This window comes from Pseudorca crassidens, chromosome 19, assembly GCF_039906515.1.
Source record: "Pseudorca crassidens isolate mPseCra1 chromosome 19, mPseCra1.hap1, whole genome shotgun sequence".
Classification (NCBI taxonomy): Eukaryota; Metazoa; Chordata; class Mammalia; order Artiodactyla; family Delphinidae; genus Pseudorca; species Pseudorca crassidens.
The window spans coordinates 49,243,863-49,257,115 of NC_090314.1; the positions used below are offsets into that span (position 1 = coordinate 49,243,863).

General features: G+C 33.2%; 1 protein-coding gene across 10 annotated transcripts in view; it reads left to right on the forward strand.

Annotated features, from left to right (window-relative positions):
* The window catches only part of TANC2 (tetratricopeptide repeat, ankyrin repeat and coiled-coil containing 2), a 362,156-nt gene that overhangs the window by 30,959 nt on the left and 317,944 nt on the right, over window positions 1-13,253 (forward strand). For all 10 annotated transcript variants that reach the window (XM_067717046.1, XM_067717048.1, XM_067717051.1 and 7 more), the window contains exon 2: window positions 1,971-2,064. In XM_067717046.1, the coding sequence (XP_067573147.1) occupies window positions 1,998-2,064 (67 nt within the window). In that variant the 5' untranslated portion in view covers window positions 1,971-1,997. The remainder of the gene's footprint in view (window positions 1-1,970; window positions 2,065-13,253) is intronic.

Genomic DNA, 13,253 nt, shown 5'->3' on the forward strand with positions numbered 1-13,253 from the left:
TTAGTCTTGGATATTTTTGCTTTGTATATTTTTAAGCTTTGTTGTTGGGTCCATTGAGGTTTAGAATTAGGGTATCTTCTTGTTGGTATGACTTTTTAATTATTAAGAAATATCTTGCCTTGTCTACTTTGATATTGGCATAGCTATGCTAGCTTCTTTTTAATTGATTGTTTTGTGGTATATCTTTTCTCATCATTTTATATTTAATCTTTCTGTGTCCATAAATAGTCTTTTAGTAGAGTATTTAACATAATAACAGATATAATTTAAGTTTAAAGCTACCAACATACTATTTGTTTTATATTTTATCCACAGGTACTGTGCTTTTTCTCTCACTTCTTACCACCTTTGGTTCAGTCAGATATTTTAATCATTCTTTTTCTCACCTCAGTTAGCTTTTAATGGCTATCCTAGAAATTATTACATGAATTTTGAGTTGTTGCAGTCTAGTGTAAATTATTACTTCTGCCACTTCCTGCACAATGTAGACAGATATCTTGGACACTTTAACTTCATTTACCCCACTCCTCACTTTTCTGTCATTGTCGTTATGCATTTAAAATCTCTATATATTTTAAACTTAACAAATTAGTAATGTTATATTTTTTTACAATTATAGTTCATTCATATTTGCCAATATACTTACTTTTCTATGGCTCTTCCTTTTTGCATTTCTATGTTTTTTTCTAGTATTATTTTCCTTTGTTGGAAGAACTCCCTTTTAGTATTTCTTTTACTGATAAATTCCTTGTTTTTGTTCTGAAATCACCTTTATTTCATTTTCATTTTTCAAAACATTTAAAACTGTGAATAGATTTCTTGATTAGCACCTCTTTTCTTTCAAAAATTTTAAGCAGTCATTCCATTGTCTTGTGCCATTCAGCATTTCTATTCAAAGTTATCGCTCAGTCTGTTGATTGTTGCTTCTTTCAGTGTGTTTATTTTTTCCCTAGCTGCTTAAAGATGTGGCTTTATGTCTCATCAGTGTTAGGAAATTCTTGATTGTTGTCACTTCATATAACGTTTCTTTCTTATTTTTTCTTTCTTTTTTTCTGGGATTTCAATGATATGTATGTTAGAACCTTTCAAAGGATTCCATATGCCTCTCATACTCTTCTGTAGTTTTCAACCTTTAATTTCTCTGTGCTTTGGTTTGGAGATTTTCTGTTAACCTCTGTTCTAATTCACATTTGCTCTGTTCAATCTGCTGCAGGTGCCGAGTACTGACACTTGGGAAATTTTGCTGTGCATAGCAAGGATATAGGAGCAGTAATTGGTCCTTGTGGGAGTACAGAGAGGGGCTTACTTATTTGTTTTTGGTTAGGACGTACTAGCATGTTTATGTTATGACTGGAATGATTCAGTAGAGAGAAAAAAATTAAAGCTGCGTGAGAGAGAAAAGGAAGATGACTTCTAGATAAAAGTTCTTGAGGTGAGAGAGGACATAATCCAAAGCACAGTCAGCAGGATTTTCCTTTGATAGGAGCGGGACATAAAGAGGTTAGTAGTATATCTGTATACTGATGTACTCATGTATATTAGTAGTCTCATGAGATGGAATTCTGGCTTGACCAATGGGAAATAGGCATCCGTTCTTAAGTTCTGAACTCTTAAACTTTGGGTGTGTGTATTGAGCATATGGGACAATTGTCCAAGAAATGGAGAGCTTGGTGGAAGGGTAAACTGTATTTATAGCAACCTAATTGTTTTCTATTTCTGTGTACCCTCAGTGATGTCTACCTTTGTCTCTTAGGGTACTCAAAGTATTATAGTATATTTTTAAGAAACAACATAAATGTTTAATTAAATTAAATTATTTAAATAAATGTTTCTCTCATGTAGTTAAAATTTCTGTACTATATATTTAAACAGAGTAGTTAATTCCTTATAGCACATTTAAAATTAATTCTTAATAGTATTTTGAATAGAAAACCAAGTTTTCTAACGTTTTCCCACATTTTCTTTTACAGTTTTGTGAATACTAGAATAGCACAACCATGTTTCGGAATAGTCTCAAGATGCTTCTTACTGGAGGGAAATCAAGTCGTAAGAATAGATCAAGTGGTGAGTGACTCTGCTACATTTATTCTGTGTGATGTTTTAGAAAAGAAAGTTTTCTTAGGGATCTGAATTAGTGCTACAACACTTTATATATTTATTAAATAGCTTATTTAATTTAGAAAAAAAGAAAGTGTACATTCCTATAGGCTGTCAGACTCTTTATTAAGAGGAACACTTGATGAACACTCATCAGGAATAGTCAGGTAAAGGAAGAGTTAATGAAAGAAAAATATTTATTTCTGATATATGAGGGTATAATGCTTCTATGAACTATGTATTAAAGACTTTCTAGACCTAAATTTACTTTTGAATTAACATGTAAAATTATTTCAGTCCTAGATACTCTTTGGGGAATGAGACTAAAAATAACAGAAACTGTCCTCAAAGGGTTATACAGAAAGTGAAATATAAGTTGAACATTTTTCTAGTCATTAAAATAAAGATTTTTTAAAAAATAACAAGAGTGTAATTCTTAGGCTTTTAAGGTAAAAACAAACCAAAACTGTATAGATACTTTTTTGGGAGAAATGTTGAAGATTAATGTACTAAATGTTTGTTTTCTGCAAATGGGTTGTTGGTATTTATCATATTCTTTTCTTTAATTGAAGTATAGTTGATTTACAATATTGTGTTAGTTTCAGGTGTGCATCATAGTGATTCAGTATTTTTTCAGGTTATATTCCATTATAGGTTATTATAAGATAATGGGTATAATCCCCTGGGCTATACAGTATGTCCTTGTTGCTATTATATCCTTTTAATCTTTTCAATTTCCTAATTTTTATGTATTTTACAAGTTTTCATAAGTAGTATGTTCATTATCATTCTCTTCAAATGTTTTTTAGCTCTCTTTGTGATTTCTTCTTGATCCATAGGTATTTAAAGTATAATTGTTAATTTCCAAACAGTTGATGATTTCCTGGTTATCTTATTATTAACTTACCTTATTTGTACTCTTATCAGAGAACCTATCCTGTATTTTATTCTTTTCATATTTATTGAGATTTCCCTTACAGCTCAGCATATGATCAATTTAGTCTAATGTTCTAGATGCACCAAATAATGTGGATTCTGCAGTTGTTGGGTGTAGTGTGGGTCAGTTTTTGTTAATGGTAGTCCTCAAACGTTTTATATTCTAACTTATTTTTTTTTAATTATTTACTGAGAAAGGTGTGATTAAATCTCACACTATGATTGTAGAATTGTCTGTATTTGAAAGATATCTTATTAGATGCATTGAAATTTAGACTTACTATATCTTCCTGGTGAATTAACTGTTTTACCATAACAAAATGTCCCTCTATATATATATATATTTTTTGGCGGTACGCGGGCCTCTCACTGTTGTGGCCTCTCCCATTGCGGAGCATAGGCTCTGGACACGCAGGCTCAGCGGCCATGGCTCATGGGCCCAGCTGCTCTGTGGCATGTGGGATCTTCCCAGACCGGCGCACGAACCCGTGTTCCCTGCATCGGCAGGCGGACTCTCAATCACTGCGCCACCAGGGAAGCCCTGGATTTTTAATAATGCCTTTTGTTTGAAAGTTGATTTTGTCTAATGTTAGTATAGCTGTACTAGCTTTCTTTTGATTAGTATTTATAAGGTATAATTTGTTCCATTCTTTTATTTTCAACATATATATATGTTTATACTGTTAATAGCACATAGTTGAATTTTCCTTTTTTATTCATTCAGACAAGTTTTTCTCTTAAGGGAGATGTTGGTTCGTCTATAGTAATTCAACCAGTGATATATTTGGGTTTAAATATAACATATTGCTGTGTGTTTTGTGCTTGTCCTGACTGTTCTGTGCTTTTTCTCTCTCCTGTATTGCTTTATTTTGGATTGATCAAAAGATTTTTTATATTCCATATCTCTCCTTATTGACTTGGAGATTATATACTCTTATAATTCATTCAGTGGTTAGCTTAAAGATTAAAACATCAATCAAAGTTTGGTATCAATTTGTACTTTTACCCACTTCCTGGACAATGGAAGAGCCTTAGAATCTTTTCACCTATATTTATTTAAATGCCACAAGACATTATTATTGTTCTATGTAGTCACTGTTGTTTGGGTTTATTCATGTATTTGACATTTTTATTGATATTTGTTCCCTCCTGCTTCCTTCACTTTCTAGATGGGATCACCAAATTTCTTTTTGTTTGTAGAACACCCTTTAAAATTTCCTTTAGTTGGCATCTTGATGTGGTGATTTTACTTTGCGTTTAGTTATCTGAAAGTGTCTTTATTTTGCCTTTATTTTTTGTAGGATGTTTTTGCTGGGAGTGGAATTATAGGTTGGCAGTTATTTTCTTTCAGCACTTTGAAATATTGTTCATTGTCTTCTGGCTTCTTGAATTATTTCTGGTGAAAAATCAACTGTCTAATTGCTCCCTCTTTAAAGGCAATCTGATGTTTTTCTTTTCTGTTTTTAGTTTTCTACATTTACATTGATGTGCCTAGGAGTGGTTTTCTTTTTAATCTGTCTTTGTTTCTCTTCTATTTATTTATGTTTGTAGGGTTTTTTCAATCTGTGGCTTGATGAGTTTCATCAGTTTTGGAAAGCTATTACTCATTATCTCTTCAAATTTTATTTTTTTCCCCTTTTTCTCTTTCTCCTTTCTTTCTAGGACTCCAGTTATGCATTTGATAGACTACATGCATGTCATCTATGTCTCTTACACTCTCTTTCTATCCTTTTGTCTCTATATACTTTATGCTGGATATTTTCTTTTTATCTATCTTATAGTTCACTGATTCACTTTCCATTGGTATATAATCTGTTCTTAACCACATTCAGTTCTTAATTTTAGTTTTTGTATATTTCAGTTCTAGAACTTCCATTTGCTTTTTAAATTTTTTTTTAATTTGGAAATAATTTTTTTTAATTAATTTTTTTTTGGCTACGCCGTGTGGCTTGTGGGATCCTTGTTCCCCGAACAGGGATTGAACCCAGGCCCTTGGCAGTGAAAGCACAGAGTGCTAACCACTGGACCTCCAGGGAATTCCCAAAATTTGGAAATAATTTTGAGCTTACTGAAAGGTTGCAGCAGTAGTACAAAGAACTCCATATACCCTTGCACAGATTCATGAACTTTTCACCGCACTTGTTTCATCATTCTCTCTCTATAAGTACACATGCACAGTGTCTCCATTTCTCCCCTACTTCACCCTTTCTCCCTCACTCACTCTTTTTTAAATCACTTGAGGGTGGGTTAAATACATCATGCCCCTTTACTCCTAAAAATTTCAACGGGTATTTCTTAAGGAAATTCTTTTTTATACCACAGTCCAGTTATCAACCTCAGGCAGTTTAAGATTGATATAATACTTTTATCCAATCTACCATCTATTCTCCAAATTTTGTCAGTTTACCTAGTAACTTTTAAAAAAAGAATTTTCCCTCTTCCTTTCCAAGATCCAGTCTAGAATAAGGTATTATATTACTTGTTATGTCTTTTTACTCTCATTTAATTCAAAACAGTTTCTCAGCCTTTCTTGACATGCTTGATGAATAACTAGAATGCTCCTAATTTTATATTTGTTCTGATTTTTTTTAATGATTAGATTCAGGGTATGTTTCTGTGGTCTGAATATTACATACGTTCTTTTCTTTTTGGGTTATCACAGCTGGAGGCACATAATGTCCATCTGTCACTCATTAGTGATTTTGATGACCAAATCAGTGTACTGTCCAGTTTCTCTGCTATGTAGATACTAATTTTCCCCTTTCAACTTAAAAACAGTCTGCAGGTAGACACCATTAGGTTTTTATTTTTTTCTGTTCTTTGTCAGTACTATTCTCAATCTTGTCTCTTATCTTTTATAAATATAGACCTACTATATTTATATCTATATTTTTTTGTCTAACTCTAAATGTGTCTGTTTCTGTTGATTTTTACTAATATAATTTTATTTCCTCCTATTCCTCTTTTTTTTTTTCCATGAACTTTTCATTTTGGGTTAATTTTAGTTTTACAGAAAAGTTGCAAAGATAGTACAGAGAATTCCTGTATATCCTTTACCTAATTTTCCCAACTGTTACATCTTATATTACCATGGTGCCTTTGTCAAAACTAAGAAACCAACGTTGGTATATTGCTGTTAACTAAACTCCACACTTTTATTTGGATTTCATTAGCTTTTTCGTTGAACTCCTCATTGTGCTCCAGAATTGAGTCCAGAGGACTACATTGCATTTAGGTATTGCATCTCCCCAGACATTAGCTGGATTTAGCAGAAGACGAGTAATAGTTGATGTCACCCCACTGGTCACTTTTTGAAAGACACACACACAGAGTAACTCATACATGTCAGAGATCCAAGCTGCCTCCACATTTGTCACTTAAAGAAATGGTTTATCCAAAATTTATTTTCTGGTCAAGAACTATGATTTCCTTAGACACCTACAGTTGTTTACTTTTGACACCAGGAGTAGGATTTTCTGTCACTTCACAACAACTAATCCATATAAAATAACTAGTAGAAAACAGTAAAGCCATATTAAGATGCAGATGCTGGGTAGACTTTTTGCCCTGAGTACCAGGTGTGATTTATTTCCACATACTACCCTTATTAGAGGTAGGCACCAAATTTGTGCTTTAGCAAAATTACAAATTATTGTATCCTAGACTTCTGAGTAACTACTGCTTTAGTAGCAATCATATTATTAAATCCATATATGTCAAGGTTCTACTGTATTATTAAAGCTTATTATTTTGATTTACTAGGTATTTAATTATGTCAGTAATGATTTTGGGGGGTCTTATTCTAGTGTTTATTCTTCTCCATGACTTTTCATGTAAAATGTTTATAATTTAGAGTAGTTGTAAGTTAGAGTAGTTATAAAAATAGTGATTTGTATTCTATATGGCAAGAATTTATAGAGAAGCAGTATTTTTTTTCAAATGTTCTCTAGGACAAGAATTCCAAAGCAAGAATAAATTTGATATTAAAAGAAAGAGTGTGTTTATGGGATGATATCATTAATGTTTTCATCATTACAGTTTTTTTCTTTAATCATTAATGAATAATTGGGTGGGTACTTTATTCTTTATATTAACTTTTGGCCCATGGCTTATTTTTAAAATTAGTAAGGTAAGTTTTCTCATGGCATAATCATTTGTTTTGTTTTGTTTTAGGGAACCAATTTAGTTTTTAGTTTGAAAAGCACTTGTAATAAAGGATATTGACTGTTCTAATTTGTCCTTTAAATAGTTGATCTCAACTCTTGTGTGGGGCACTACATAAATATTTAACAGAAATAGATTTTATATCAAGTAATAACAAATGAATTTTCTCAGGCAAAGTTTTCCCTCTAAGGATATGTGAATATCAGCTTTGAATTTTATAGCTTAATTCAGTTTTATGATGTGAAAATTGTTTCTGAGGTACGTAGGACTTGGAACTCTTGCTTTGTGAAAAGACAACTGTGTGGCTCTTTTGAATTATGAGTTATAAAGAAATCATGTGTGTTTTTATGTTTCCTAAAAATTAAATGTTTATTTATATTTTTCTTAACTGTTGTTTTTATTATTTAAAATCATGCAAGTAATTAGTAAAAGTTCCAATATGTTTCTTTGATATAACTAATGCCACTATTTGGTATCATTGTATCATTGTTTTGGTAAACCATCATTCAAGTATGAGGGGGGCAAAATACTGTCAATTTCAGATATTCAAGAACTCAGGAAGTATAGTACCCTTAATATAACGCAGCCATTGGGAGAAAAAAAATATCTTGAGGCTGTCTTCTACCAAAATAAAAAATAAATGTGAGGAAAGAAGGAGATGCAGAAAGAAAAGTGAGCAAAGTAAGTAAAACTTATAGTTAAATATAAATAATTCCTGATTGTTTACTACAACAGTAGAATTTGTTCCAGGAATGCAAAGACGTTTCTATATCAGAAAATCAATGTAAGTTTTTTACTTAGAAAAAAAATTTAAAACCACATTATCATATCATTATATTCTGAAAAAGCATTTTATATATCTGAGCAGCCATTAAAAGCATTAAAATAGAAAAAGGATACTTTAAATGTAATAAAGAGTATTCACCAAATCCAACAGCCAGCATCATTCTAAACAAAGAAATGGATCAGCCATTCTCATTAAAACAGAAACATGATAGAGATTTCTCCTGTTACCACTCTTTTTCAAAATTGTTTGGAAGGTTCTAGTATACAATAAAGACAAGAAAATAAAGTGACTAATATAAATATTGGAAAAGACAAGACAGTGTCATTTTTATTTTTAAGCTAGGTAAAAACCCCAGAGAATCCAGTAAATATTTACTAGAAATAATAATGTAATTTGGCAAGGTGGTTAGCACTTTTATCCCTACCAATATTTCCTGATTAGAAATGTAAATGAGAAAAAAATTACATTCACAATGATAACAGCCATTAAATTCTCAGGAATAGATTTGACAAGAAACCTTATTGAAGTGTGTAAGACTTGGACAAATGGAAAAACATATCGTGCTTCTGGATTTACACATAAATTTGTTTCTTCCATTCAGGAAACAGCAGGTTCATTTTCAGTTGGGTAAAATAACTTTAAAATTCTGTGGAAGGGCTTCCCTGGTGGCGCAGTGGTTGAGAGTCCGCCTGCCGATGCAGGGGACAAGGGTTCGTGCCCCGGTCCGGGAAGATCCCACACGCCGCAGAGCAGCTAGGCCTGTGAGCCATGGCCGCTGAGCCTGTGCATCCGGAGCCTGTGCTCCGCAACGGGAGAGGCCACAACAGTGAGAGGCCCGCGTACCGCAAAAAAAAACACAAAAACAATTCTATGGAAGAATAAATGAAAATAAGTATGAAAAGGAATAATTGATTTTGGTCAGGGTATGACTTAACAAGATATTAAAACTAGCTATAAATACTTGGTTACATAGGCACATAGGCTAGACATATGTCTAGGAAAGAGAGCAAAGAAAACCATGGCATTACTGAGGCAAGAGCATTATTGCCACTTCATTTTGTGGCGCTGTCTAGCACATTGTAGGACACAAATGCCATTATGACCAAAAGATACATTCTAAATTTGAGAACAGCCAGAGGTTGCCTTTGATTTAGACTTAAACTAGGGATAGAATGGAGGTGTTAGAGCTTATGTTTTCTGGCATCATTGTATTACCTTTAATGCTTGGGGCACTGATTCTTCTGTGATGTTTTGTGACTTGTTCATGGTGGATCATTTCCGATGTGTTTTCTAAGTTTGTTTGTAAGCTCATCTCAGGCAGGAATTGTTTTCTGTGAGGATCCTGTGCTGTTAGTTATTGTAATGGTCTCTTGCTAGGCACTGCACTGGTATCATAGGCCACGGACTGATTTTTTTTAAGTTTTTTATTGTGGTAAATATATATAACATAAAGTTCACTATTTTAACCTTTTTTTTTTTTTGTGCGGTATGCGGGCCTCTCACCGTTGCGGCCTCTCCCGCCGCGGAGCACAGGCTGCGGACGCGCAGGCTCAGCGGCCATGGCCCACGGGCCCAGCCGCCCCGCAGCACGTGGGATCCTCCCGGACCGGGGCACGAGCCCGCGTCCCCTGCATCGGCAGGCGGACTCCCAACCGCTGCGCCACCAGGGAAGCTCTATTTTAACCATTTTTAATTGTACAATTTATTGGCATTAATTACATTCACCATGTTATGTAACCACCACCACTATCTCCCCAAATTTTTCATTACCCCAAGCAGGAACTCTGTACCCATTAGGCAGTAACTCCCCATTTCCTCTTCCCAGCCCCAATAACCTCGAATCTTTCTGTCTCTGTGAATTTGCCTTTTCTAGATATTTCACGTAAGTGTAATCATACTATTTTGTCCTTTTGTATGTAGCTTATTTCACCTAGCATAATGTTTTCAAGGTTCATTCCTGTTGTAGCATGTATCAGAAGTTCATTCCTTTTTATGACTGAATACTATTCCTTTGTATGTGTATGCCACATTTTGTTTATCCGTTCATCTGTTGATAGACACTGGGTTATTTCCATTGGAATAATGCTGCTCTGAGCATTGTCATACAAGTATCTGTTTGAGTCTCTGTTTTCAGTTTTTGGGGGGAATATATCTAGGAGTGGAATTGCTGGTCATATGGGGAAATGTACAGGGTTTTGTGTGAAGATGTGCTTTCATTTCTTTGGGGTAAATGTCCAGGGGTACAGTTGCCAGGACATACTTTAGTTGCATGTTTAGTTTTTAAAGAAAGTGCCATCTCTTTCAGAGTGCCTGTACCATCTTACACTCACACCAGCAGTGTGTAAGTAATCCAGTTTCTCCTCATCCTTGCCAGCATTTGGTGTTGTCACTATTTTAATTTTAATTATTTTGATAAGTGTGTATTGGTACCTCATTGTGGTTTAATTTTCATTTCCCTTGTGGCTAAATGATACTGATCATCTTTTCATGTGCTTATTTGCCTTCTGTATGTCTTCTTTGGTGAAACATCTCTTCATGTCTTTTGGCTGTCTTCTAACTGGGCTGTGTGTGTGTTTGCGTGTGTGTGTGTGTGTGTGTGTGTGTGTGTGTGTGTGTGTATTAAGTTTTGAGAGCTCTTTATATATTCTAGCCTTTGTCAGATATGTTGTTTGCCAGTATTTTCTCCCAGCCTGTTGATTGTCTTTCTATCCCCTTAGCAGGGTCTTTTGTAAAGTTTTTAATATTTATGAAGTCCAGTTTATTGTTTTACTTTTATAGATCATGATTTCATTTCTGTCAACAGATGTTTATTCATTAATCACTAAGTACTGGGTAGTGTACTGGTTGCTTGATATTTGAGTTTGAGTTAATTTCTCTTTAACCACTTCATGAGCAAAAATCAGTCCGTCTGTGAAAATAGGGCACTTTGTTAGAAGCATTTGTTATTGGCGTTCCCTCCACCCTCCTCACCACCACCAACTGGGCATTGAAATTAATTAAAATCTTCATTGCTGTCTGAATAGTGAATGTTCATAATAAAATGTTCAAAGAAATATGTACCATAGCATTCATGTAAATATATTTTGCTATAAAAATATCTTTTTCCTTCCAGGGACATTAAGTTTTATTTCATTAGTAAACCATGAAATTACAGCATAAGCTTTTCAAGGGTTTTTACCTTTTCTGTACCCTGTTCTAACAAATTTGGTTAGAAAACATACTCCTGTTTAATATGAGGAAAGGATTTTACTTATTTAATTGTAGAGCTATAGCATCTTCTGTAATAAAACCCAAACCTGTCATTATTGACTGCTGTTTCCCTTTCTGTTCTCTGCCCATCTATTTGCCCAATTTGTGTTTGTCAGTTGAGATATTTACTCTTTATGAAATTCGTTTGTCCTTGCCAGTTAAGATAGGCTGTCATAGAACTTGAGGGGAAAAGTCATTAGAGGAAGTGACAGAGTGTGGCTGTGTTAAAAAGAGGAAGGATTCTTATTCGGTGGTGGGCTATGAAAATGAACATGACTGGAGAGTGAAAAAAGTGGTGAGAGCCTTGAAATTGCATTTTGAAACATATCTGATTTGACTGGTTTTATTTATATTTCAGGTATTTGTAGTGGTTTAGCAATTAAACTAATAGCACTTCTCATCAGATAGACACATACACTTGCACTCATGTTTTCACCTCTATTTCCAGTTTTATTTTTATCCTATTTATTCAGAGTTGTTTGAGTTTTGCTAACTTTACAAGATGAATTGTCATGGTTTCATCTTTTACAGTGCTTCATGTATCATATAAATTATTTATTCCTTGAAAGTTTAGTGGAACTCAGACATAAAAATGGCTAGCCTGAGCTTTTTGGGGGTTTTTTAGGTAGTTTTTTGACAGTATTTTCTATTTTATTTTCATCAGTGTAATTAAGTTTCCTTTAGGCAATTTGGATAATTTATTATTTTCCTAGAAAATGTCCATTTCATTGAGATTTTAGAATTTATTTGTATAAAGTTATAAATATTGTATTCATTTGAGTTTAATTCAGTTTCTCCTAATATTGAATGTTTTTATATTTTCTGTCTCTTAGCTTTGAGGCTTATCTATTTTATTAGCTTTTTCAAAAGATTCAACTCTTGATTTTACTAATTTTATTTTTCTTCTCATTTACATTATGAATTTTCTATGATATAGCTTATGCTGTATTCCATAAATTTTGATATATAGTGTCCTCAATATTAACTTTTTACATAGTATGATCTTACTGGAACATAGTCACACCCATTTGTGATAGAGACTGTATAGCCCACACTCCCGAAATACCTATGATTTGACCCTGTGAGAAAAAGTTTGCCAACTTTTGCTTTAAAACATTGAGGGTTTTGCTTTTTTGTTTTTGGGGGTCTTTTTGGCTGTATTTTGATCAGATCTTATAACTGTCTAATGGATGCTAGAAAACAAAATGTATTTTCTTTTTATAGGACAAAGTTTGCTATATTTATTAAGTAAACTTTACTGCTTTTTTAAACTACTGTATGTTAATGTTTTGCTTAGTTGAGCTTCTGATACTTTGGCTTTAAGTCTATCTAGATTTTGTATTTAAGGTGTATCTCTTGTTGTAAATATGTAGTTTTGTCTTGTTGTTGAATCCAATCTGATTTTCTATTTTTAAGTGGTATATTCAGTCCATTTACATTGACTATATAACTATTGATGTGATTTGGTTTAAGTTTTTCATCTTGCTCTTTGTTTCTTTTGCATTCATGTGTTCCTCGTTCTTTTTTTCCCCCTGTTCCCTGTCATTTTTAGAATTTATGAAATATTTTAAATTCTGTTTTCTTGGCCTTTTAGCTATGCCTTCTTGGATTTTCTAAAAAAGAGACTGTGCAAAGGATTACCATATGCATCTTTAACTTTTTATGGTTTAACTTCAAATTTTATTCTACTACTCTGTGAGCACTGTAAGGACTTTAGAATATTTAATTCTATTTATATCCCACTTTTTGTTGTCTGTATTTTACTTCCACTGTAGTATTGATATATATCCCACAATACATTTGTTACTTTAAGTAGTCATTAGTCTTTAAGGTGCTTTTTAAATGTCTTAAAAAAATTAACCCATATATTTCCTTCTTCTAGTATTCTTCATTCCTTCTTATAAAATGGTGTTTTATCTGGGATATTTTTTTTTCACCCTGCAGAACTTCCTTTGCATTTCTTGAGGTGTAGGTCACTGGCAGTGAATTACCTCAGCTTTCATTTTCTCATAATGTTTTA